We start from the raw sequence: 26769 nt of genomic DNA, 5'->3' as shown, positions 1-26769 counted from the left end.
GCTCACTTTGTGAGCCATCAGAACCTGACTGACAAAGCAGCCACGGCTTTGTCTACAGGAAGCTGGCAGCCCAACAGGAATCAAGAACAGACATTGGGCATTTGTTCGCAAAACCTTTTCAATAAAAGAAGTACAAGTAGGAAACCTTGGGTATTCATCACGGAAACTTCCAAATACTAAATGAGCACTGTACTCTGAGCTTATCCCATTGGAACTCTACTTTTCTCATCTGTGAAATGGGACCAAGGCCCACCTCATCAGGTTAACTGTGACACTATGTTCTATGTCTCAGCACGGTGCCCCACCCTCATCCTGTAATTGGTGCAAGATAAATATTAGTTCCCTTCACATCTGACACTGATCTAACAATCTCTGAAGAAAAATACAGAAAACAGATCTAAATCCACCTCTAAAACTCTAATTGTACCTTAATTTAATAGCTTCTCTTATCACTGGGCTACTGCTGCTGCTGCTAAGTTGCTTCAGTCGGGTCCGACTCTTCCCAACCCCATGGACTGTGCAGCCTACCAGGCTCCTCTGTCCATGGGATTTTCCAGGCAAGAATACTGGAGTGGGTTGCCATTGCCTTCTCCTTATCACTGGGCAGTGACCCTTTAATGTTGGTTCCTTTGTTGGTCAGTATTTTGATCTGATATTTACAATTGGTTATGTCCAGATTATAAAGAAATGTAAGAGCCAATGAGATGGTTCTTTCTCCTTAAGGTAGGATTACATCAAATAAACAGCCCCTTTGGCCAGGCCTTGAGGACCCAGCATGGGCAGGACTACTATTCAGTAAAGTGCCTGCCCCACAGCGCTGCTTTCACCCAAGGTCACAGCACAGAAGAGACTGTTCTTGCTTCCCCATCGTTCCTAATTGCTAGTATTGTGCCTCGTGCAGTTGCTCCACACTGTATGTCATTACCGGTTCTTCCTTCTCTTTAACCCAAGGGCACAGAGTTGGAAGCTTTTGTAATGAACTCTGAGATTTCACCTTAGAAATCATAAAGTGAGGGTCAATCCAGTTTCATTTTCATTTGTTTCTTCTGCAAGGAATGGTCACCAGGTATTGTCAGTGACTAGCCACATCCTGATGGCTTCACCCACACATAGAATCCACACAGCCCACAGTATTTTCTAGAAGCAGCCGCTTGCCCAACACTTGTCACTGTCAAGTTTAAGCAAACAGTGAGTTGATTGTGTGCATAGCACTGGCCTGTGCAGACCTGGGGTGAGGGCCTCCTCGTAACCGCTTCCACTCCTTTAACTCACCTAGGTAGTCTCAGCACCACAGAGGAGGGATCTCATTGTCTGGCCTGCTGAGACTGGGTGGGTTGGTTGGTTGGTTTTGTTTGCTTTTTGACTCAGAGTTTGTTGTGGTCTGTTGAAAAGCAGTATCACTCGTGAATACCCTGGTGAAGGTGAGCCCAAATTACGACTGCCTCTCCTCTTCGTGGCTTCTGAATTTGTGAAATTAAGCTAATGACTGAGCTCAGTTGAGAGTATGTCGTTAGTGAGACAGATATTTTCCACATTTAACATGTTCATTGTATTCATAACTGTCAAAGAAACAACATACAATATGTAGGTGTAAGTTCTGTAAGTAGCACAGGTGAGCGTGGAAATTATTTCCACCTAACATCAAATGCCTGCAGCCTTAAAATGTCCACTGTGTCACTAGTTATTATCCATGTGTAGCTAAGTGGCCAAAATGTTTCTATAAGTTTTATTTATTCCAGTGAATGATTCTATCAGAAAATTCCAAGTCCATATTTTAGGCCATTTATTCAGAATGCTTTCAGTTTGCATATCTTCCTATAAAACAAAAGCTGAAATATGAGGTCTTTATTCCTTCCAGAAATGAAAAGGTACCTAAATCAGAGTTGTGGAAATTGAGATGCTCATGATGTTACTACCCGCAAATGTGTTAACAATGTCATTTCTGCTGGACTTTAGGAAAAAGAGTGCAAATTCGGAAAGCTCCTCAAGCTGTTTCAGATGCAGTGCCTGAGAGGAAAAGGTCAACACCCATGAACCCTGCAAATACAATTCGCAAGACACACGGCAACAACAGTGTCTCTCAACGGCCGTATCGGGACAGGGTGATTCACTTGCTGGCACTGAAGGCCTATAAGAAACCTGAGCTGCTGGCCCGACTGCAGAAAGACGGTGTCAATCAGAAAGACAAGAACTCCCTTGGAGCCGTTCTGCAGCAGGTGAGGAGAGCTGGAGAGAGTTTGGTCTGCCCACCGTCTTGCTGGGGAGTTCATTTAAGAAGGCTTGTTATTGTTGTTATCATTGTTATTGAGTTAGAGAAATTTAAGGATCGTTTTGGTCAATGGTATATGAACATTAACTTAAATTCATCTTGGTTTAAACATTTAATGAAAAACTAACTGAAATGTGGACAGTTACACTAGGTTTTATAAGTTAGAGGCTTCTGAATGATTAAAAAAAGTTTCAAGTCATTATCTTCATTTGGATTAAACAAATTTTGCTTGAAAGTCCATTAAAAAAAAAGAAGTTTTTGCTGTCTGCTTTTAGTACTGAATGTACTAAACTGTTGCCATAATTTTTACTGGTTTATGTAGATGAAGTTATGCAGTGTGTTTTACTGGTCTTCGGTATAAGCTAGAGTATTTTTACCCTCTAAATAATTTTGAATGTCCCACCCTGCGTGCTCTGTCTGTCTGTAATACTCTGCCTTTTTCTACCACTGATATGCTGAAATCAGTCACCTATCTTCATTAAAGGGTATAAATGTGCTAAGTATTAGCTCTGATCAGTTACCATAAAATAACAAGCTTACATATAAATGTAGGTCATTCCTTTTGTTAAAGTCAACAGTTCTTCAGGCTGTAACTTCCTGCATTTTTCAGAATGACTTTGGGTCACAAATGTTGGTTAGCATTCAAATTCACTATAAATCACAGTCTGCTTTCTTTTTTTCTAAAGCAGTAACATTTTCAAAGTTCTTAAATTTCATCTTTGAAAAATAAACCCTCAGGTTTCCATCTATTATTCAAGGAATAACATTTTTAAGTCTATTTTTTTCATCTATTTTCTCTTATATTCATGTCATGATACTAAATGTCATGAAAGAGTAAAATCATAGTCTTCAGTTCTGGGTTAACCAGTCCCCAAGATATCTTGAGCAATCTCAACCATCTTATTAAGTCATTTGAGTCCTTTTTGAAAACACTTAATTTAAGTCCATCTGTCGCATAGCAGTTTTAAGAGCTCAAGAGACAGAATGAAAGAATGAATGAGAATGAAGGTATAGTTACGTGTGTTCAGTTTTTTATTTGGAGAAGGAGGGAGGTTCATGTTATAAGTCACAAAATAATTCGTGACTGAACTACAGAAAGGTTGTAAATTATCTCCTAGGTTAGAGGATGAGAGGGCAAAATGATGGCAGAGGCAGTTCACACAGAGGCTGCTATTGATGTGTGTCAGTGTTCTTGTGATCATGTTTATGTATATGATTTTTAAATGTAGGTGTACTTCCTGAGCAAGTGAGACATGAGTGCCATTACTTCTGACTATCTGATAGAATCTAGAGCATAGTCTCATCCTAGCTGCAGATTAGAATCCCTTAGGGAGCTTTTTTAAAAATGCCAGTTCCTGGACTTTGCCCCAGAGCAACAAAATGGGGCAACTGAATGGATATTGAGCCACTGATTAAGATGGAGAGCAAAGGAAAAGGAATACCTGTATGCAGAGGAATCAGGAATCCTGTCTTACACGCCCTCTCTTTGGAAGATGTCTGTTAGACATACCCAAATGGAGATGGATATTCAGTAGGTATTTACATGTAAGGATCTGGGCCAGAGGGCAGTTGAAGCTAGAGTTATAAATTAGGACCTAACAGAATGTAGATTGTAAGATCGTTGTATTTATTTCACTTTGAGAAATCTGGTTGTATCTCATTTTAATTTATTTTTAAATTTTAATAGAAACCTATTGTTTTCTACTGTATATCAACATTGTTAGTATTCAGCTGAGCTGTGAGAAAAGCATAAAATATCTATTATAATTTATAGCACTTGTAAAAGACACGGAAAGAAGTAAAGTTATTTAAAAAGACCATTCCAGTAGGAAAATAAAAGAATACCTCTCTGCCAGCCTTGGAAATGACTCTTGGTTCAGCCCCTGAATCCATACTTTTATGTTATTAATGGAGCCTGGGCCTGGACGCACAAGGAACTGTAGTTAAGGGATAAGAAGAGATTACACTTGATAAGCTGGCTGACTAATAACAGTAATTTGGGGGTTGTTTTGGTTTCTGTTTCCATTTATTGGTTTTGAGGAATTTCAAGGACTTTGAAAAAGTGGTTCTTCAGGAGAACTGGCAGCTATAAGGAGCAAGCTTAGCAAGCCAAGAAGATGGCACACAAGATCATCAGAACTGATACTATTTATGAAGATAATTTCTGTTGATTACTGAAGGGAAAGTTTTGTAAACCAGCATTTGGGCACTGTTTGATTTCTACTTAATACAAGTGGTCAAGGACTTGTATAGTGACTCAAAAGTAATGGAGTTAATGTTGTATGGTTGCTAAGTCCTAAGTCTTTTGCAACCCCACAGACTATAGCCTGCCAGGGTCCTCTGTCCATGGGATTTCCAGGCAAGAATTCTGGAGTGGGTTGCCATTCCCTTCTCCAGGGGATTTTTCCAACCTAGGGATGAAACCACATCTCCTGCATTGGCATGTGGATTCTTTACCACTGAGCCACCTGGAAAGCCCCAATGGAGTTATAGCCAGAAGTAAATAATGAAGTTGTTAAGAAAACTGTTTTGGATTCCTTTGACTAGGGAAAAAAATTATTTAAAAAAAAACATTCCTCCCACTTTTGCATAATGGTGTAATTACTCTAACAAATACAGCAGCCATCCAGGAAAAAAACAAAGTTTAAATATGCATATGAAGTTTTATATAGTTACCCAAATGAAGTCAAATAGTATTTATTGAGATCTGGTATATCAAAGCTAGCAGTCCCCTTTGGAGCCATATGGTATAGTTATTTTCGGTATAAATCCAAACGATCGCCTCAGGCTGGGAAACCGCAAAAAGACCCCGTGCTCTGTTCTCACACCTGTTCTCCAGGTGGCCAACCTGAACCCCAAAGACCTCTCCTACACCTTGAAGGATTACGTGTTTAAAGAGCTTCAGAGGGACTGGCCCGGGTACAGTGAGACAGACAGGCGGTCATTAGAGTCGGTGCTCTCAAGGTAAGTGCTTTTTTTTTTCCTGCCTTTAAAAATGATGCAAATAAGTAATTATTTTAGTCATTGTTAGTTTAGGGTTGAGATGAAAAAAAAGAAGCAAGGGTAGGCTTTCTGTCATGAGCATTTGAAAACTGTCTCCCTAACTGGGACATGTATGTGCTTTACAGAAAATTAAACCCATCTCAGAATGCTGCCAGCACCAGCCGTTCAGAATCTCCTGTATGTTCTAGTAGAGACACTGCATCTTCTCCTCAGGTATTGCATAAACTTATATAATCATAGCCCTGAAATGGACTTTAGGTACCATTTTTTTCAGGTTGTCTGATTTACACGTAAGAGAAATGAGACCCAGAAAAGCTATATAGCCTCCCTACCCAAAGTCACATAGCTAGTTGTGACTAGCTCAGACAGAGCTCACTCTCGAATTCAGATCCCAGCTCCCAACCCAGAACTCTTCACCACTGTATAGCACTACTTGTCATTACTTAATGTCTACCTTGCTATTCGGTTCTTAAAGTTTACATTTTGAGATTATCTACTTTTCCATTTAATCACTAACTAGAAGACAATATTTATTCAGTCCCATACCCAGTCTTAGATTATAGAGAAAATTGAATAAATTTATCTGAAGCATATTCTAGCAAAATATTCCCAGGGAAAAATGTTTTTAAAACAAGCAAATAAAAAGTTCTGCCATTTCCATATATGTTTTCTCAAAGCACTTTTTGACTAGATCCCAATCAGACTATTCCAGTTAGACTCCATTCCAGCTTAGAGTTTCCCCTAAAAGATTCAGTTGGAAGAAGGTGTGGAGATCTGAGCAGCGTAAGAGTTCAAGCCCGCCTGCTTCTCAGACCACCTTGAACCCACTCAGGGCTCTGGGACTAGAGGTGAGACCAGCCTGTCTCCCCCAGTGCTGCAGACAGTGCTCCTGTCCCTGGACCCCCTCCCCAGGCTTAGGGAGATGGGACAGATGTGGGGATCAACTCTCTACTTCCCTTTTCATTTTAAATACTGTATTGTTGTTGCTGGATTAGGCTGATATTAGCATGATTTTTTTTGTAATTTTTTGAAACAGAAATTCCATATTGTTTTTATGGACCAGTTGTTAAGACTTATCTTCTAATCCAGTGAAGAGATATGTTTAAGGGGGGGCCGGGGAGGAAGTGGATAGTATTTCAGCAATGATAGAGATTTATAGAGAAACTATTTTGAAGGTGCTGGTTGTCCCCATCTTAAGACGGGGAAATAATAAGTAACAGCCATAATACTCATAACTGCAGCATCTTAGCACATTCAAAGAGATCAAGTAAGTGTAGGCTTGTTGCCCAGTTCCTACCCCAGTTGATTCTGACAACCAATAACGGTTGGTTATATTCAGAGGAGGTTCTCACTGAATATAAGTAGGTCAGCCACGGCCAGCAGGAGGAGGAGGCCACCTCTATTTAATACACTTCCTGAGTGATATAACCCACATAAATTGGCCTAGTCTCTCAAGTGGAGAAGGCAATGGCAACACACTCCAGTACTCTTGCCTGGAAAATCCCATGGACGGAGGAGCCTGGTAGGCTACAGTCCACGGGGTCGCGAAGAGTCGGACACGACTGAGCGACTTCAGTTTCACTTTTCATTCTCATGCATTGGAGAAGGAAATGGCAACCCACTCCAGTATTCTTGCCTGGAGAATCCCAGGGACAGAGGAGTCTGGTGGGCTGCTGTCTATGGGGTCGCATAGGGTTGGACACGACTGAAGCGACTTAGCAGCAGCAGCCGCAGACTCTCAAGGAACTGAGGGTGGGGTTGCATGATCAGAAAGTATAATCTGATTTATTTCTTCAAGAAACATGTTAGGGGGCCTTCCCTGGTGTTCCAGTGGCTAAGTCTCCATGCTCCCAATGCAAGGGGTCCAGGTTTGATCCCTAGTCAGGGAACTAGATCCCACATGCCCCAACTAAGACCCAGTGCAGCCAAAAAAATAAATATGTTAAAAAAAAAGAACCATATTTTCCAGATTCTGGTTTTTTTACACTAGACATGAAAACTTATTGTAGCTTGTGGCTTAAGCTCAGAATAGTTAACAGGATGCTGGTGATAAATTTAAATTGGTTATAAATTTAAGTATGCATAAAATTACTCAGTTCATATGGTAACGAGTGACATATGTATTACATTTTAGTGCAAACTGGCTCATTTACTTTTTTTTCTTCTCTATTCCCCCTCACCACCACCACTAGAAACGGCTTTTGGATTCAGATTTCATTGATCCTTTAATGAATAAAAAGGCTCGAATATCTCACCTGACAAATAGAGTGCCGCCAACATTAAATGGCCATTTGAATCCCACCAGTGAAAAATCTGCTGCAGGCCTCCCGCCGCCCCCTGCAGCCGCTGCCATCCCTACTCCTCCACCGCTGCCTTCAACCCACCTGCCTGTCTCCAACCCGCCTCAGACTGTAAATTCTAACTCCAATTCCCCTAGCACTCCAGAAGGCCGGGGAACTCAAGACCTACCTGTTGACAGTTTTAGTCAAGATGGTAGTATCTATGAGGACCAGCAAGACAAATATACCTCTAGGACTTCTCTGGAAACCTTACCCCCTGGTTCAGTTCTACTAAAGTGTCCAAAGCCTATGGAAGAAAACCATTCGTCTCACAAAAAGTCCAAGAAGAAGTCTAAAAAACACAAGGAAAAGGACCAAATAAAAAATCACGAAGTTGAGATGATTGAGGAAAAGGAAGAGGACCTTAAGAGAGAAGAGGAAATTGCCAAGCTGAATGACTCCAATCCGGATTCCAGTGAAGGTATTTTGCATTTGTGAAAACCCAACTCAGTGGGTTAAATGAACAGGAAGAGGGGGCTATTCTGAGTGTGAGAGGGTGCAGTTTAGAATTAGTAATGCTTTTTTTTATCAAATGACCTGCTGTTTAGTTATTAATCTTAGTATTGTCCTTTGGAGCAAGTTTCTTTCTCTTCCGTTTTACAGTAGTCATTTTCTGTCTCTTCTTAGCCAACTATTAACCATGGTTTTCTGTATTTGTTAATAAGATGGTGACATCTGAAAATGACCTTTGGTCCTCCAGGGACCCCCTTTGAGAAGGTGGACTTTGTTGCCCTTCTCCAGAGCTGTCACAGTATTGTGCAACCTCAACGTGACCTATTATATGCCATTCTTGAACTGATTTAGCCAGACACACAATTAGCAATAAAAATACTCATTTCCTTCTTTGCCAAAGAAACAGGGTCAACCCCGCTTTAATTAATAATAGCACAGGGGAAATGTCAAATTCTTTATAAAACAGGTGAGGTAAAATTACCTATGCAGATCTGTAGCATCATCTTCATTCAGAGTGAAAGCAATTTGTCTTGTGCAAGGCTGTTGGTGACTAGCTTGATAGATTTGGGGTTTTTTTGTTTTTTTTTTTTTTCTTTTTTCCCACCCTAATTTTGAGAACATTGTTTGAGTAAACTAACATCAGTTGTTATTAATAAATTTAACCATTTCAAGTTTCTGGAAGCTTTAAAAGCCAAATATCTAGAGACCCAAAGAAGCCTAAAATAATGCTTTACTTCTGAAGAACAGCTAGTCAGTAGAAAAGACTGCTTATCTAAGGTGTAGCGATCTTTAAAACCTAAAGACACAATTAGATTTCTCTTACTCCGTATATTTAAAATGTAATGTCTCACACACCAGCATAGAGAAGATCCATGCTTATCATTTAGGACTACTACAAGTTTTAAACCCAGCATAACTAAGGTAAAATTCCCCAGAAAAATACAACTTTAGAAAATGTACTTCAATGATTAGATTTTAAGGAGTTTTATCTTTATGTGATTCGTCCATAATACTGAAAGCTTATGGTACTTAGATTTAACTGACTGTTTTAACAATAGGAGAAAAGCTTTGATTATGGGGATAGTATGATTCAGTGCCTTTACTGACGTGGGTTGAGTATATTGCTCATCAAAGCATAGCTGTTGAAATATTTAGATCAGCATGGTAGTATATAGTAGCCCAAGAGTCAGCTGAAAGCTTTTTCCCTCAAACACTATCATACTTGAATTTGCCGGATCAAGAAAAGAGAGAATAATGAAACTTTGTGCTCAGTCAGCCAGATTCCTGGGTATGCTCCACTCCACACTTTCACCATCAGAAGGTAATCCTGAGTCAGAGGCGTCTGCTGGGAGGACTGGATCCCAGAACATTGAGTCCTACAGCAGGGTTTGACTATTTTCCCACTTGGAAGCCAAGAGAAGCAGACCTGGTCTCTAAATCCTTCACTGAGGATGGCCTAGCCAGTCGAGATTATCATAAACTGAGGACCGATTCAGACCCACATGTTCTGCACCCATTGGAATTTATCTGGTGTCTGTGGCAAAGGAAAAGCCAGGTGGCAAGCACTCAATGCCTTTTCCTTTAAGACTCGGGCTGTTGTAAAAACAGGCTTTTACCTAAGCCTGAATCAGATAGGCACACACAGTAAGTCCACACAGTCTGCATAATTTGTTTAGTGTGCTTTGTCCTTTAAAATACTAAACCAAGAAATTATTAAATACTCACTCTTGTTTAATATTGAACATGTATGTTTTGCCAGCAGGCAGGCCTTGGGTTTGAGTAACTAGTTTAATTCTACTTTGAATGATAAAAAAATTACCCTAATAAAAAGTCTAAACATACCCTCTGGAAGTGGTACATTCAAACAAATGGAATACTGAGGGATTCACAGCATAGTTCTGAGTGACTGGCACTTTATTTATCTATTTATTTTGGCCTCTTAAGAAAAAAGCCATGTATGACTATGAGGGTTAGAGATTAGAGGAGTGTAAATTGTTCACTAATAACATTTTAAATTACTTAAAACTGATGGGGAGCCTTCCTGCCCAATTGTGCTGTCTGCATACAAAAAGAATAGCAGCAAAAATACAGTGATTGAAGCAGTCTGCTACCTGACTTCATTATCTCATCTGCCTTGTTTGAATCCTACGAAAAATAGATGTTGATATAAAGTTTGTATCTCCCATTGTCTAGCTGCATCTGCCACCACAGTCTTTGAATTGCTGGGCAGATGCCACAACTGTTGTTGAAAGAATAGAAGACTGACCTTGGGTTAAGATGGAATTCCTTTATTGTGCAGACACTGCAGTAGCCAGGGTGCTTTCAATGCCTGGCGTCGGTTCTGCTGGCGCTGGTCACAGGGCCTCTATTGTTCCTGCTCAATTGTATTCCTTGCTCACTGTTGCTTATTGAGATGGAAGAATAGAATTTGAGGAAAAGTGTTCCAGATGTTTCTGATCTATTTTAGAATTATAGGCATTTTGTAACCATCCTGTTTGGTGAATGCTTGAAAAAATATATATATATATATATATTTTTTTTTTTTCTTTGCAGGAGTTAAAGAGGATTGCACTGCCTCCACGGAGCCTTCTTCAACAATTGAACTCCCAGATTATTTGATGTAAGTTCAGATGTCTGCCAATGGGGGAGAACTGTTTAATTTTAGAAAGTATGCAAATTCTTTTCCCATAATTTGCAAATCAGAAAAGTAAGGCGTTCCAGAAATAGAGTCCTGGAGCCACCCCTGCAATTGAAAGGCTGCCATTAAGCCTGCTTGTCCCCAGTCCACTCTTGTCAGCTTCAACAGGTTGTGCCTGCCCCTACCCTGAGCTCTGCTCGGTGGCCTTTAAGTATAAAGAAGCCTGTCCTTTGTTCTGAGGCCAGGCCAAGCATTTGATTATGGAAGACTTCAGGGATCTCACTCTTCAAAGTTGACAGTCTGTCAGTACAGTCATTCATTTGGGACCCCCCCAAAGGGACAGTTTATTACTATAAAGTGCTTAAGCCTCTGCAGTTAATACAAAGTAGAGATAGATGGCTTTTGATTTAAATAAAGGTATGCCATCAAATTAAGAGGAGAGAGCAGTAAAATTTTTCTTGTTGTGACAACAAGTTGCTAAATGCTAAGCTGGTGACTTTCTTACAACTGGTCATCATAGAAATTATAACTTGGACACGTAATTCTAGTTTTTTTTTTTTTTTTTTACAGACTCAAAGGCTTTTGTAAGAAGAAAATAATTAAGTTGCAAGAGCCTAGAAAAATGGAGAGTGAAAGAACACACAGATTTACCCACCAGTAGCTTAGAAAATTAACAGATAGCTTACATGTAGACTGGAAAATGGAACCTGGGCTGTATGAACATTTTTTCTTTATCAGTAGCATCTCATGGTGTACAAACTATGTGATTTAGTGCTCCGTGTCCCATGAAATGCTCATTTCCAGAGTATAAAACATTTTACACTAAAAATGTGTTACTTTGCTTAACAGTAGTGGTGAAAGCTATACTTATTTGGGAATGATACAGCATGGAATGATAATGCCGGTTATCATCCCTTAACTAAAAGGAATCCAAGAAGCCATGCTGAGTACTCTCTCATCTTAAAAGTCTGTGTTGGCAAGAGCGGGTGGTGGTGGTGGCTGGAAAAGCTGCTGCTACTGAGTTAGCCAGGTCAGGGATGGATGGGGGACAGTGCCTGGTTCCACTGATGTGGGGGTCACCTCACAAATGCCTTCCCTTTAGTGAGAGGTGGCCCCCTCAAATAACAGCTGCAGTACTGTGCTCTCTTTCTCTTTCGATGGATTTTGAATTCCTCTTATATAATAGTAATACTGCTGTATATTTGCTACATTAGGACAAAATCATGTGGAGAGACTCCAAAGTAATTCTCACCTTTCCCTCATGTATTCAGTGTTGCTATGTTTTGTCAACTTAACAATTAATTCTGTACTTAATAACTTGTTTTTAATTTACTGATCTACAGACGGTTGCTGCATCTGCCTCAATGCATTTCTGTATGTTTGTCATTTTCTAGCTCTTAAAAATCATGAAAATACATAAACTCCATGACTGCTTAATTTACTTAAGCAAAAGCATTTTAACAAAAGCTGTCTTATATAAATATTGCAGATTTTCTTAAAATAGTGATAAAGCATGAAATTTCAGAAAAATCACTAAAAATATAGAACTTAAACCTGTTTCTTAAGAAAACCAAAAGGACATCTTATAAAACCCTTAATGACCAGCCTCTGAATAATTCATACTGAACCACAACAGTCCTAATTTTTTGATAATATGAACACTTCTTAATAAGATTGTGGTTGTGACTTATCCAAAGTATTTAACATTTTATTCCATCACTACATTAAGAACCAACTGCAGAATCATAACAGTATTTATTAAAAATATCAAAATACTTTTCATTAAAATGTCAGTATAACCAAATAATCTTCTATAATAGCAACACAACTGTTGGCCACTTTGGTACTCTTTTCCCTGAGGGAGTAATTAAATTAAACAAGAAGGGTGTGGCCTCAGGTGTGATTTTGAAGAAAGTGGGATAAATGTTTTATATAACAAATGGAACCTGAGATTCAGCTAAGCCGTTTTGCTTATGAATGCGTATGCCCAGGAACCTTTCTAGAGAGGACAGCTCCCCTGCTTGGCTGGTGAGGTTCCTTTTATAGCAAGTACACTAGCAGGGCTAGCTTTAAATCAGCATACTACCACTGTCCCAATTACACTTAGAAAATTAAACCTCCACACGGTCTAACTCAGCATAAATAAAAATATTAATGAGGGCATTAAGGTTGCTCACTGCATCACTTTTCTCACGTTTGCAAATAGATATCTGTGCTATTTTGCATTTTCAACAAAACTGGTAAGATTGTCTAAAACCATTCTGGAGAGGACTGAACTCCCAAAATCTTCTTCAATAAAGAATAGATGTGTACCCCCAGGGCACCCTGAAGCTCCTGCCTGAAACTGCTTCAAAATCTCAGTTTTTATCTCAAAAAATCAAGGGAATTTTGCATCCCATGACAGGAGCACAGATTGCAAAGACCCAGATCCACAAATGATATTATCTTTAGTATTAAAATTCTGTTGGATTTACTTACCACCACTGACAGACTGACACTGGGAAGATGACCTTCACTGTCTAGGTCCCTAGAGATACTCACGCCCTGAGGTAAAACATTTGTAGCCTTTCTATTAAGAAAATAAACTAACAGTATAAAACTGGCTTTCTGTTACAGTAATGTTTGTTATGTTACAGTATGACAGTAAATGTTTGAAAAGAGCTAGAGAATTATTCCTTTTCTCCCCCTTTTTATCTTTCCTAGTCTCTCATTTTTTTTTAATAGTAAAACAATCCCCCTTTTGTATTTTATGTTTGCCTTGTCAGAAATAGGAGAGGCAGGGGAACAGCCTGAGGCACCTTGCTGGCAGCAGGTGTGAGAGGCCGAAAGACAGAGACTCCCTCTCATAGAGCAGCAGGTGTAGAGAGAGCTCTGCCTTCAGCCCTTGGTGACTGTGAAATTCTCCTGGTCTCCCAGCGCCCCACCAGCCCTCCTGTCTCCACGTGACTGACAGACAGGCTGGCCCCTGCCGCTAGCATGGCAGTCAGTTATTCCAGGTACAGAAAGGTGGGGAGGCTACATCTGTGCAAGTGCTGGCTTCTAGTTGCACTTTCATTCCATTGCCACCATGGTTTCCCCCCCTCCCCCCCCCCCCCCCATTTATTCTCCTTCACCAAGGTTTTAAAACTCTGCTGTGGGATAATTTCACCTGGAAGGTCTTTGAAGGAATGGCAGGCCGCAAGCAGTGGCAGAGTGGGACTCAACCTAGGGAAACAACGCACAGATGTGGTTTCCAAATATTTGGCTTAAAGTGTTTGTTCTACAGCTCCTCTCCATTTACCTTTTGTCTTATTAGAAAATATATTGCCATCGTCTCCTACGAGCAACGCCAGAATTACAAGGATGACTTCAATGCTGAGTATGATGAATATAGGGCCTTGCATGCCAGGATGGAGACTGTGGCTAGAAGATTTATCAAACTGGATGCACAGCGAAAGCGCCTTTCTCCAGGCTCAAAAGAGTATCAGGTAAACACACGTGCTCCTAGATGGACTGACTTTCATATTTTACCTTCTTCCTCTCTGCCCTGCCCATCCCCAGACATCCTACTAGCCTTCAGAACAGGTCCTTTCACAGACCAACCTCTCTGCAGCTTTTGGCCTTGACTTAGAATTAGCTAAGAAAATAAATATTTGAAATAGTTCTTAAAAATAAGTAACATGATGAGCCTCTATTTCCACCAATGTAAAAAAAAATCACTATTTTTACATAATATGTATAAAATGTGTAATATATACTTATATACTTCCTGTGACATAACATACAGATGACTAAATAGGAAAAAACAAAAGGCTGGATTTGGGATTCATCAAAATATTTGACTGCATTACCTACTCAACTCAGACTATAGTTCTTATCTAATGCTATTTCCCAAAATTACTATTTTGAGTATATTTATTTTAAACCTCAGCCTGGCATAGAATATTAAAGGGAGCCTAAGACCACTCAGGTTTGGGGTTTAAGTAAAGAAAAGCGTGGTGCTTCCAGCTACTCCAGCTACTGACATTTGTTAGCAGGTATTAATCCGCTCTCACTTATCTACCTTAAGTGGTACATTACTACAGCTGACACACAACAGGAGAAGCCTGACCTGTCTCCACAGTGTTCTTAGAGCTCTCAGCCAAAGGACTGGTATAAATGGGAGTTCCCCTCCTTGTTTAGATAACTTTCTCACATTTCACAGCCACAAATGGTGTCTCCATCGTAGTCCACTGTTGTTCCGGCAGGAACCTACACGAGAAAAAGCATCTATGCCCTGAAAGCGAAAGTCACTCAGTTGTGTCCAACTCTTTGCATCCCCATGGACTATACAGTCTATGGAGTTCTCCAGGCCAGAATACTGGAGTGGGTATCCTTTCCCTTCTCCAGGGGATCTTCCCAACCCAGAGATCGAACCCGGGTCTCCCGCAGGCAGATTCTTTACCAGCTGAGCCACCAAGGAAGCCCTTGAGATTCACTGTGTCTTCTATTAGTGAGCATTCATCTTTTAAACAAGCTGCCTAAAGTTATGGAAGACTTTGCCAGAGGAGTAGGTGGTTGGGAGTGCAAGAAGTTAGTGATATAGTGGTTAGGAGGAGTTGGGTTTTTTTTCCTCTATAGTTATTTACTAGGGTACCACAATTATATTTAAAGTAAAATGTAATTCTAAGAATTGCTTAGTGGTTAGGAGCAAGCTCCAGAGCCAGGCAACTTGCATTTGGTTCCTACCTCTACTCTACTTGTGTGACCTTAGAAAGGTTACTTACTTGCCTGAAAATACTCAAAATCCATCCATAGAGTGAGATGATTAGAGCTGTGCAGAACAAATGTAAGCATTTGGAAACTGGTCAGATCTATAGTATATCAGGTCACATGGTACAGAAGGGTTAGCTCTTCCCTTGCAACTCAGTTCTCCTCCCTAGAGGAAACCAGTGTTACCAGTTCCCAGTGTATTCTTTCAGAAGGCTGTGTGATTATAAGATATACACAAGTAAGTTCACAAATATACCATGTTTAATTGAACCTAAGATGTCATCATCGATAAGATGCACCATTGTCTTATGTTCCAGTAAGTTGAGGTATTTTATTACATTATCTGATTTCATTAAAAATTCTCAGAATATAATATTCTATTTCTCCGTTATAAACAACTGATACCAAACTACATAAAACTGTTCGTACTTTGCTCTTTTCACTAAACAACATATATCTTAGAGAATTTTTTTATGTAAGCGCATACAGCACTTACCTCATTTTTAATGGCCTCTTAGTATTCCTTTGTATGGACTAGTGGATGCTTAGACTGTGTTTACTTTCTTCTGCTTTACAAACAGCACTGCAGCAAGTAGCACTGAACATGTGTCATTTCATTCAGGTACAAGTAATCTGAAAGAAGTAGAAGTACTGAGTCAGTTTTGCATTTGCAATCTTAATGGCAACTGCTAAACTGCCTTCCTTTAAGACTGTACCAAATTACATTCCATCATTAATATTTCCCACACCCTTCCCAACTGTGAGTTATCTGTTTATACCACAAATAAAAAAGTTCTCTTCTGATTTCTAATTATTAATTTTCTAGAATGTTCATGAAGAAGTCTTACAAGAATATCAGAAGATAAAGCAGGTAGGTATCATCACTTAGTTTTCTGACCTCATTGAGAAAGTGTTACGAATTCCATAGTCTTACTCCTGTGTTGTTTTTTTTTCCATCCACAGTCTAGTCCCAATTACCACGAAGAAAAATACAGATGCGAGTATCTTCATAACAAGCTAGCTCACATCAAGAGACTAATAGGTGAATTTGACCAACAGCAAGCCGAGTCATGGCACTAGAGCTCTGCTTGGACCAGAAGATGTGAATAAACTTAAGCTTATTTATTTAAAATTCCAAATGAGTTGCTCTCAAAATTCTAAAAAATGAAACTTTGCCTGTTGAAAGTTTCAGTATTAGTAAACTTGAGTTATCTTTTTTTTTTTTTTTTCTTGTTTTCCCATTTACTTTGCTTCCTTGCATTTTTGAAGCTGCTTTTTCTGGTCATTTCTTGCCCTTTAAGACTTGTGTTTGTCAATAGAAATAATTTTTTTTAGATATTGGGGATCTAGTGTCTGTACTTCAAATCAAACTTTTTTCCTTAAAAACTGTGTTTGTCATTAGAAATGATTTTTTTTTTTTTATTTAAGATATTGGGGATCCAGTGTCCACACTTCAAAGTTACGTATATTTAAAAAAAAAAAAAAAAAAGCAGTAACATGCAAGGTGAAATGCTTTTGGATAAACATAAGCCTATTTTCTGACCTTTCTTAATGCGAACTCTTTGCCTTAAATGGTAGAATATTTAGAAATTTGCACAAAATACAAAAAAAAAAAGTTAAAACATTGTTTTGGAGGGTTAAGAAATAGAAAGGTGTGTGAGTATGTGTATAGATCTATACACACACTTGTATAGACAGGCTGACTTGATCTAGAGCAGTAACTTTGCCCTGCAAGTTAACCCCCCATTGCAATGGTTGCCTTAAGGTGTTTGCTAGTTGTGTATCTAGTGTGGTTACTCATCAGCTACACTGCTTCCCATCTGATGAGAGCAGTGGGAAGCACACTGTGGCCTACCAGCGTCTGAACGCGTGTGCTCGACCTGTGTGTGTGCAGAGGTGGTATGGATGTGAGCGTGCATGGAGGAAAAAGCTGCTACCCTCAGTAGGCCAAACGCTCAGGTGAAACAACTGACGAGTGTTACTGTAGGTTTTTTTTTTTTTTCTGTCAAATCGCTACTTCTATCATGGAAGACAGAAAGCATTTCCATTTCAACAGTTTGTCAGCTTTATTAATGTTGGGCAAAATTGATATGTTATGAAAATGAAACAGATCTATAGTTTTGGGGCAAAATTATAACATGAATTGTGTAGGTAACCTATTTATATACTGCTATAAAGTATTTTTTGAAGAGAGATATGCAAAGAAGCTATTACCTACATGAAATGTATATTTAAAGATTTTTTTTTTCATCCTGGATGCCAGGAATATAAAACAGAGTGGATATATTTAACCATAACATACTGTGATTCATCAAACAGCACAAACTTTCATTTCATGGAGTTTATCTGTTGACGTTGATTTAAACTATCATTTGTTTTATCATGTGGGAACATAAGTTATGTGGTCAAAAATATAAGGATTTTGAACTAATGTTGATACAAGTTGTGTTGTCTTATCGTATTGTTTTTCAAAGTGCTGCCAGTTTAAAAGGGAAGCATTATGTTTACAAATATGTTTTGAAATGTTTGCCAAAATTTTGGTGGTATCTTTAATAAAGATGTTTGTCTCCAGCATCCAAAAAAATAAATATAAAACTTTGTTGTGTATCTTTGTAAACCAGAAAATGCTGGTATCCAAAAAAACCTGAGAGAGCATGTAGATGGAATTTTGTCTTTGGAGTTCCAAAACATTAACAGGAAAGAGTAAATAATATGGTAAAAGTACACTATACAAAGACTAAAACAAGGCCCTGTGCACTATAACTCTAATACATTACCACAGAAATTTGATTTCTACATAGCATGGACCTCCTAGGGAATTTGATTTTTTTTTTTTTTTAAGCATTGAGATCCCTGGTGCTCTTCCTTTTACCTCAGAATTGGTACAATCATTATGTTCATTGATATCAAACTTTCAGTTGGAAAAAAAAATAGGAAAAGAAACTTAACTGGGGATAAACTTGGTCCTCACATCGTTGTGGTGGAGTCTCCGGAGGGATTCTTCCATAGGTAATGACCTCATAGGAGTCATTTCTTAGACACCATGGCCCTTTAATCAAAGACCATGTGCTGCTACTTGCTATGAGTGGTGTTTCTCAAAAGCAAGGTGCTCGGGCCACTTGCATCCCCCAAATTAGAATCTCCGAAGTTGGGGAGATAGCCACATTTTCATAAGTATCCTCCAAGTGACTTCTGCAAGCTAAAGTGTGAGAACCTTTGGCTTGGAAGCGACTCTAAACATTTAGGTCTCTAAATCTCAAGGTCTTGAACTGAAATTCAGCTGTTTGTTTTTTTTTTTTTAAGCCCATCTCTCAGCAGGTGCAAATCATTTTTCCTCTCAACATCATTTGAGGCACCCTCAATTGTTTCACTGCCAGCTCTTACTTTAGAACTTGTTTACAAATAAGGCAAACCTTCCGGTTGGCTAATTGTTGGCCCTTGGAGCTCCTACCCACCTCCATCAGCACGTCTTCTGGTTTACAAATTGGGTAACAATGGAAGCTGGAGATGCTTTCTGAAAATCCAGGATTGCACACCCACAGACTTGACCACCTACCTATAAAAGCCTTAATTTAGATGTTTGTTGTGTACATTGAGTAGATCCTTGCAAAACGTGTGTCTGTCTGTTGCAAATTTGAGAGTTGTAAATCTCTGAATCTGCTGTTACCTGAGACTGCATCTCTTTTAAAGATAGGCATGGGCCTATTAATATTTATATTTATAATCATCCTTCATCTCCTACTGCAAGATTTTTAGATTCTCTCAAATAATTGCTGCAGGAATGGGTGGCCACGTAGTTACTCTGGTAGAATTTATTTAGGTTTAGTTTTGGTTCAATTTTGTTTTGTTTTTAGAGAAATAGTTAAGTGTAAAATAGCATTGTCAAGATGAGACAATGAGTTATTATTTGTTCATCACATTTCACCTAAAATAATTTGAAGCACTCTTGAAGATTTTTACCAACACCCATAAATTAACTCCAGAATGAATGAGCAGCTGATTTAATACAAACCAAAAATAGCATCAACTAGATGTGGTTTTTTTGTTTTATGTGAGGATTTCACTTCCTGCCTTGTTGGTTATTTATTTCCCGTGGAATACTTGAGAGGGGTTAACTTTCAACTCTCAGTAGAGATGAATGTTCAGAACTTGCTCTCACAGAAGTAATTGGTGTCGTCAGTTGATATCATTGCTGCGTGCATTGATTATAAAAATCCAGTATTAACCTTCCTTCATCTCTGACTGGTCTTTCAACCTTTATAGGAGTTTTCTTTTCCCTTAAAATATTTCACCTTACTCTGTCAAACAAGTGCATATTTTCATGTTTGAAACAAGGTGTTGAAATGAGGTTTAGACACAAACGGTCCATCAGTTCCCACCCTCTGCCTGGTTGCCTTGCCCCTCCCACTAGCGCGTTCTTTGCTTCTGGAACTTGACTGAAACTCTCCAGCCAGTTTCCTGGTCTTGCTGGCCCCGTGAGTGTGAGTCACATATGTGTGGTTTTTGCCTTTACTACTTTTAAGGCTCTTAGAGTGTATCCCTTGCCTAAGTGTTACTAAATCCTCCTGTTGTGGACCTGATGGGGAAAAAATCAACAGCCAGCTTTGAGACGAACCTCTTGGGAAAAGATATTAACTGACAAAACTAAGTGAAGGCAACAGAAGATGTTATCCGTGTCCTCTGTAACCTGAAAATTGAACAAGGCTATGAGGCTCATTTCAATATTTTGAAGTGTTAAAAAATATATACACATATATCTACGCTGTTTTCGGTTGTCCGACCCAAACCGTTTTAGGGAGTAGATGTCACAGGGACTCTTCCGTCGTTCTGAGCTCAGCCCCTGTTGTTCTACACCGATTTCAGTTCAATAAAAATGTTAACTTTGCAATTCTGGTGCTTGTTTTCCCTTTGTCTCATTTCAAAGTTCTTAATTCTGTCTTTAAAAAAATTTTAAAATAAAAAGGTAATTGATCTTCCTGGGACAAAGACATCACTTGTTGGTGACTCTAGGAAGTGGGAACACAGGGTATTTGGTTCAGGAGCCCCTGCCGCCCGTTTTATGAGTGGAGGACATGCCCTCCAAAGGCAGCAAGCATCTACTAGGGGAACAATATTAACAGTTACTTTTTATGGAGGATCTTCCATTGCTTATTCACTTTGTAAGTATCGTCCCAGTTCTCCTCCCCACAACCCTGCTATCCCCATTTTACAGGCAAGGAAACCGAGGCTTTGGGTTTCCCAGGTGGCTCAGCAGTAAAGAATCCGCCTGCAATGCAGGAGACAGCGGGCTTCCATCCCTGGGTCGGGAACACCCCCTGGAGGAGGACGTGGCAATCCACTCCAGTATTCTTGCCTGGAGAGTCCCATGGACAGAGGAGCCTGGTGGGCTACAGTCTATGGGGTCACAAGAGAGTCAGACAGGACTTGGCAACTAAGCAACAAGAACAAACCGAGGCTTATAGAGAAGTTAAAGACACTTGCCTGTAAGTGTCTTAAGACACACAGCTAGTAAACCATGGTGCCTGACTCCAGAATCTGTGTTCTTAACCATATTTCCATACTGCCCCCTCTATGTCAATACCTAGTTAGGGTAGGGTCACTGTCAGAAAGTGACAATTCCAGCAACACCCCCAGGCTAGACTCTTAATTCAAAGGAGACTAGAATGTGCATGTTGGATTGATACCTAATGGGTGATTCTCAGGGAGTTAATTCTGTCAGAAATTATAAATTTGAAAGAAGGCCAAAATACTTTTTGAGGAAATGTGTTTTCTTTATTTTCGGATGTGTACCATCTTCACAGTGGGCTATCGAAAGAGACTGGGGGCATTGCAGGCAGAAGGAAGAAACAGGGCTACCATCTTAGAATCACATCATTTTTTCTTCATATTAAAAGGCTCTCAGAGACAACAGGCTCCAGCTCCAAGGGGAATCCAGTGTGAATCAGACATAAGAACCTTCTAGTTGGAGCCTTAACATGCAGTTTCTACAGGTTTTCTGAAGGAAATGGAGGAGGAAGGCAAGCAAGCATCCACTGAGCACTAATGTGAAACACCCAGAATGGTCCCTGCCAGCTATGATTCTGGTTGGTTTACGAGGAGCCTCGAGGAGGAATGAGGTTCCCATTGTTATAATTACTTCAATAGCCCTCCCTCCCCCACTGGACACTGAGCATTGTACTTGTCTTGGAGTTCAACTTCTTTCCTCAGCTATAGAGTGAAAATATGCCTTCTTGCCAGGGTATGGAGGAGGCTGTTATCGTTTGCAAAGCACTTGGAAGTTCCGAAAACCAGCAGTCTGCCAAATGCAACAGGGAACGCGACAGGGGAGAGTTTGAGTATTATTTTTCTAGACTAGGTGAGTCTGTTCTGATTGCAAAGGGGACAAAGGTTGAGAGATGCTTAAGGTTTCAAGGTGGAGCGTTTGAGGTTTTAGTAAATGGCGACCTCCATGGACCTGCCCCACTGGTTTTACCTTCCTGAGACTGGGGTGGGAGGCGGGCCGCAGCACCAGGTGGCTCTGATATTTTGTGATTGCCTAATTCTCAAGTTGGGGTCAGTTGCCGTGCGATGGGGGAGATGTTATTATTGACACCTCCTGCCTACTTAATTCCATGGGAGCGACCACGCTGGTTTGTCTTACTGTAATTAGATACTTGGGATGATTTGGGCATCTGGAGATGAGTGGTAAGAATTCCTTATCTGTTCTGTGAAATAAAGGAGAGTTCTTGCTAAAGATTGAGCCCACGTAATTGGTCACCAGGTTTGAACTGGAAAGTTGGGGCTTTAAAAAAAAAAAAAAGTCCACTTCATGGACTCCAGGAAAGAATCCACTGTGGTGTAGAGAGGCCACGAGATCTAGCAGTCTCATCTGCTCTATGCCAGGCGCACCGGCCTGCCTTCAGTTCCCCAGGAACCCCTGACACCCGCATCCAAGCCTTTACTTAGTACTTGGGTCCATTATGCACTCCCACCTCCACCCCGACTCCCTCACTTAGCTACGTCCTCCTCACCCTTAAGTGCACATGTGTGCGTGTGCACAGTCGCTCCGTCGTGTCCGACTCTTCGAGACTCCATGGACTGCAGCCCGCTAGGCTCCTCTGTCCATGGGTCACCCCTTAAAACATCACTTCCTCCAGGATGCATTCTCTGACTTCTCAGACTAACTTGGGTCGCCCTGGCATATATTCTCTTTCATCTTATACTTCTCCTTTGTGACATCACAATTATGAAACAGTGAGAGACTTGATTTTGGGGGGCTCCAAAATCACTGCAGATGGTGACTGCAGCCATGAAATTAAAAGATGCTTGTTCCTTGGAAGAAGAGCTATGACCAACCTAGACAGCGTATTAATAAGCAGAGACATTACTTTGCCAACAAAGGTCCGCCTAATCAAAGCTGTAGTTTTTGCAGTAGTCATATATGGATGTGAGAGTTGAACTATAAAGAAAGCTGAGCGCTGATGAATTGATGCTTTTGAACTGTGGTGTTGGAGAATAGTCTTGAGAGTCCCTTGGACTGCAAGGAGATCCAACCAGTCCATCCTAAAGGAAATCAGTCCTGAATATTCATTGGAAAGACTGATGCTGAAGCTGAAACCAATACTTTGGCCACCTGATGTGAAGAACTGACTCATTGGAAAAGACCCTGATGCTGGGAAAGATTGAAGGTGGGAGGAGAAGGGGACGACAGGATGAGACTGTTGGATGGCACCACCGAAGTGATGGACAAGAGTTTGAGTAAGCTCTGGGAGTTGGTGATGGACAGGGAGGCCTGGCATGCTGCAGTCCATGGGGTCACAAATAGTCAGACATGACTGAGCAACTGAACTGAACTGAACTGTGTTATTAATTGAACAAGTTCCATGAGTAGAGACTGCCTTGTTCACATGTGTGTCTCCAGCTCCCAGCCTGGTGCCTGGCATGTAGAAGGTGCTCAACAGAAATTAACTGAAAGAATTAATGAGGCAGGCTATTCATATATGTCATTTAAAATTCATGTGGCCAGAGGACTTGGATTGCTGCAAAAGCCTGCTGTATCATTCAGGTTTGTGTGCCTTGCCATTATATCGTCCCAAAGTCATGATTTAGGAATGAGTTGCTGATGGCAGACTGATTTTAGTTTGGGAATCCCTTTGCCATGATTAATGAACTGGACGCCTTCAAAGGGTAGAGCTGTTTCCAACACTGGCATTCACACCTCTGGTCATCTCTGAAATAAGAACATCTCAATGGCCTATACTGGTTTGGAACATAAAATGAAATGGTTTAGAAAGTCACCTTTACTGTTTATCATAACTGGCAGGTTCTGGCTTCACTTCCAAATTTCAATAGCTTTCCTCCCACTCCTCAGGGAGAGGGCGGCAGTCTGAGCATCTCTAGACGGATGTTTCTTGAAATTTGACATGTGCTTTTTATTGGCCTTTTTAATGCCTGGCACTAACATAACTTTCCAAGCAGTAGATACTTTGAGGATCATGAAAGGACTTTGGGATTCCTGTAAGGACAGAGCTAACCGAGCCTGTCAACAGCACCTAGGACAAACAACCATCTTCATTTTGTAGATGATGAAGATTTTAACTGGCAGCCACCAGAGCAGGAGACCCTGGGAGCTCACAGTCTTCCTGGGGAGGAGCTTGAGAACAGCCCAGCATCCACTGCTGGGAAGTGACGGGAAGACAGGAGGGGAAAGTGCCAAACAAGAGCCCACAGAACCGGCGGTCCAGAGCTCGGAGTTCAGCAGAGCACGGGCCAGCCTCAGCTTCCCGCCCCGAGCAGAACAGTACCTGCCTCAGGGTTGTGAGAACATGCATCTAGAGCTGTGCTCAGCAGCTAAGTTTTCTGTATTTTTTTTCCTTCTTCACTGTTTATTTTCTAACTGTTTTCCTGGTGACTCAGACAGTAAAGAACCTGCCTAGCAACGCAGGAGACGCAGGAGACGCGGGTTCAAGCCCTGGGTCAGGAAGATCCCCTGGAGAAGGGAATGGCAACACACTCCGGCATTCTTGCTGGGAAAATGACATGGGCAGAGAAGCCTGGCGGGCTACAGTCCACGGGGTCGCAAAGAGTCAGACACGACTGAAGCGACTAACACTTATTTTCTAATTATTTCTTTCCATCTTTTATTTCGACCTGGGGTGGGGGGGGGGGGGGGTCTTGTAGCAACGTACCTGACAAACCAGTAGCCAGCCAGAACTGAAAACCCTCTTAGACTTTTGCGTAACAGTGACTGAGCCCCTGTGGTAGAGAAACACGACCTAGAGCATGTCAAAGTCTCTGCTCCTGAGTGCCCTGCAAAATAAGCTTTCTCGGTGAACCTTTCCAAAGCACCACATTAGCTTCTCTTCACATCCTGACTACCAGTCACTCAGATGCGGTGCGGATGCGTGTATCCCAAACTAAAGCTTCACTTTTAACACCCTCTCTATTAATTTTCTTTTCCATGTGTTTTCATCGGGGAGAGTTTTTAAAAAGAGCCTTGTGTACAAGTCTAAGCGCTTCTCATCAGCTAGTTACCAGAGGGGGTTGACATGGTTCATTTCGGTTACGAGGCTTTGGGGAAAAGGCTCCTGCGAAAATGACTCTCTCAGGCCTGCAGACTTGCCCTTCCCCTCTCGAGGAACAGAGTTCAATTTAAGGCAGCCGTGTCAAAGGGGTTGCCAAGAGGGTCTCCAGGGCTCTGGCAGCCACCTGAGCTACCGACTCTGCAGCTGAGAACAGAGTAAGGGGCCACTGGGGACCGCTGGCAAAGCGCCTCCCCACTCCCCCCACTTTCCCTTCCCCTCCTGCCCCTGTTGACAGGCTCTATGCTGCCGTAGCCAATTATCACCACCCACCTGCTCTTCCCTAACTCACTGCGCTCATCCCAGTGATCTAGCATGGCTCCTCCCTTCTGCTAACCTGCACGTCCTATCTCTGATGAAAGAACGTCTCGGCTTACCAATACAAGTTCCAAACCAACAAGCAAGACGCACAGACTCTGGAAGTTCAAGTTCCTTGCGGTATAGACAGCAGCGTGGCACGTGGAGCCCCTATCTGCCAGGGCCAAGCCCTGGTTCTGACATTTACCCATCTCACCCAGGGCAACCCGCCTACAGTCCTGCATCTTCCTACCATCATCCCCGGTGAGTTAGGACAGCATCTACCTTGGTTAGATACCCTGGTTATGTAAGGCTGAAATGGTTACGTAAGGATGGTTATACAAGGTTATGTACCATGGTGTATTCGGGATGACGTGAGAGATTGTTGCCTCCAACTAGAGGGACTGGTGGGCCGGTCCCACGTACCCACTTTCACGGTTGTTTCTCCGTCCCCGGAGATGAAAGCTCTGGCAGATCTAATTCCTCTAGCACAGCGCATCTTAGACGAGACGCCCTGGGGTCACCTTCAGCGAGGGTTTCATGTTGGTAACTAGGAAGTCCAGTCTGCTATCACAGCCAAAATTCTGCAATGCATTTAACATGAACACTTCTCCCTCTGCTAGCTTATGCCTGCTTTAGGGGGGAAGCCAAATGCTTCCCGCCATCCTTCCCCTCCTCCCACCTCTCAGTTCCCCGCCGCCCCAGGGCTGAAGAAGCAGAGGGCAGGGAGGAGGTCTAAGGGCAAAACCTATTTGTCCTTGGCTTGTTCTAGGCACTGTCAGAGCCAGGCCCCAGGGCCGGGGGCCGGGGACAGCACCCTGCAAAGCCCTCCAGCCTCGCCGGGTGCTCTCGCATCTCCTCCGCCGCCCCTCCAGGAGCACAGCCCCTGCCCACGCCTTCAGGCAGGAAGTTAGCAGCTTAGAGCCCCTTTCGGAGGAGCCACACCGACATGCCGCCTAGAGGTGCCATGTTTGGCCTCTCATCACCCTCCCGGCCCAGCCACACACACAGATCAGCACTCTGGGCCCTGCAACCCTCATAAGGGCAGGGACTTCCAAACGCATAGCTCCCCTCTGCTGTAGGTCTGGGGGAGTTTTCAGACAGACATCAACCCCGCTGTGTCCCCTAGGCTTGCAGAGTCACAAATCAAGTTTTCTGTTTAACTTTACTGGAGTGCAATTACATGTAAAAAGCTGTATATATTGAATGTGTTTTGGTGAAGCCATCAAGGCCGCAAACATGTCCATCACCTTCCAAAGTCTCCTTTGTCCCCTTTATTATAGTCGTTTGTGTGTGTGCATGCATGGAGTAGGAATACTTAACATGGTATCTGCCCTCTTAGCAAATTTTAAGAATATAATACAGTACCGTTAGCAATAGGCACTATGCTGTGTATTGGATCTCAGATCTTGCATTGCCGAAGCCATGTTGCCTCTGACCATCACCTCTCCACCTCCACCCCCATCCCAGGCCCTGGTA

General features: G+C 41.5%; 1 protein-coding gene across 2 annotated transcripts in view; it reads left to right on the top strand.

The window, feature by feature from the left end:
- ELL2 (elongation factor for RNA polymerase II 2) overlaps window positions 1-20321 on the top strand; it is a 71173-nt gene extending 50852 nt beyond the window's left edge. Inside the window, exons 5-12 of one of the 2 annotated variants that reach the window (XM_020889537.2) lie at window positions 1957-2216; window positions 5109-5233; window positions 5398-5485; window positions 7465-8032; window positions 10618-10684; window positions 13998-14169; window positions 16260-16304; window positions 16397-20321. In XM_020889537.2, the coding sequence (XP_020745196.1) occupies window positions 1957-2216; window positions 5109-5233; window positions 5398-5485; window positions 7465-8032; window positions 10618-10684; window positions 13998-14169; window positions 16260-16304; window positions 16397-16513 (1442 nt within the window). In that variant the 3' untranslated portion in view covers window positions 16514-20321. Of the gene's footprint in view, window positions 1-1956; window positions 2217-5108; window positions 5234-5397; window positions 5486-7464; window positions 8033-10617; window positions 10685-11272; window positions 13307-13997; window positions 14170-16259; window positions 16305-16396 lie in introns of those variants that run through there. The other variant, XM_070465847.1, reaches the window with a different exon arrangement.
- The last annotated feature ends 6448 nt before the right edge of the window (window positions 20322-26769 follow it).

This window comes from Odocoileus virginianus, chromosome 3, assembly GCF_023699985.2.
Source record: "Odocoileus virginianus isolate 20LAN1187 ecotype Illinois chromosome 3, Ovbor_1.2, whole genome shotgun sequence".
Classification (NCBI taxonomy): domain Eukaryota; kingdom Metazoa; phylum Chordata; class Mammalia; order Artiodactyla; family Cervidae; genus Odocoileus; species Odocoileus virginianus.
Note: the sequence above shows the minus strand (reverse complement) of the source record. Positions and strands in the feature narration are given on the sequence as shown.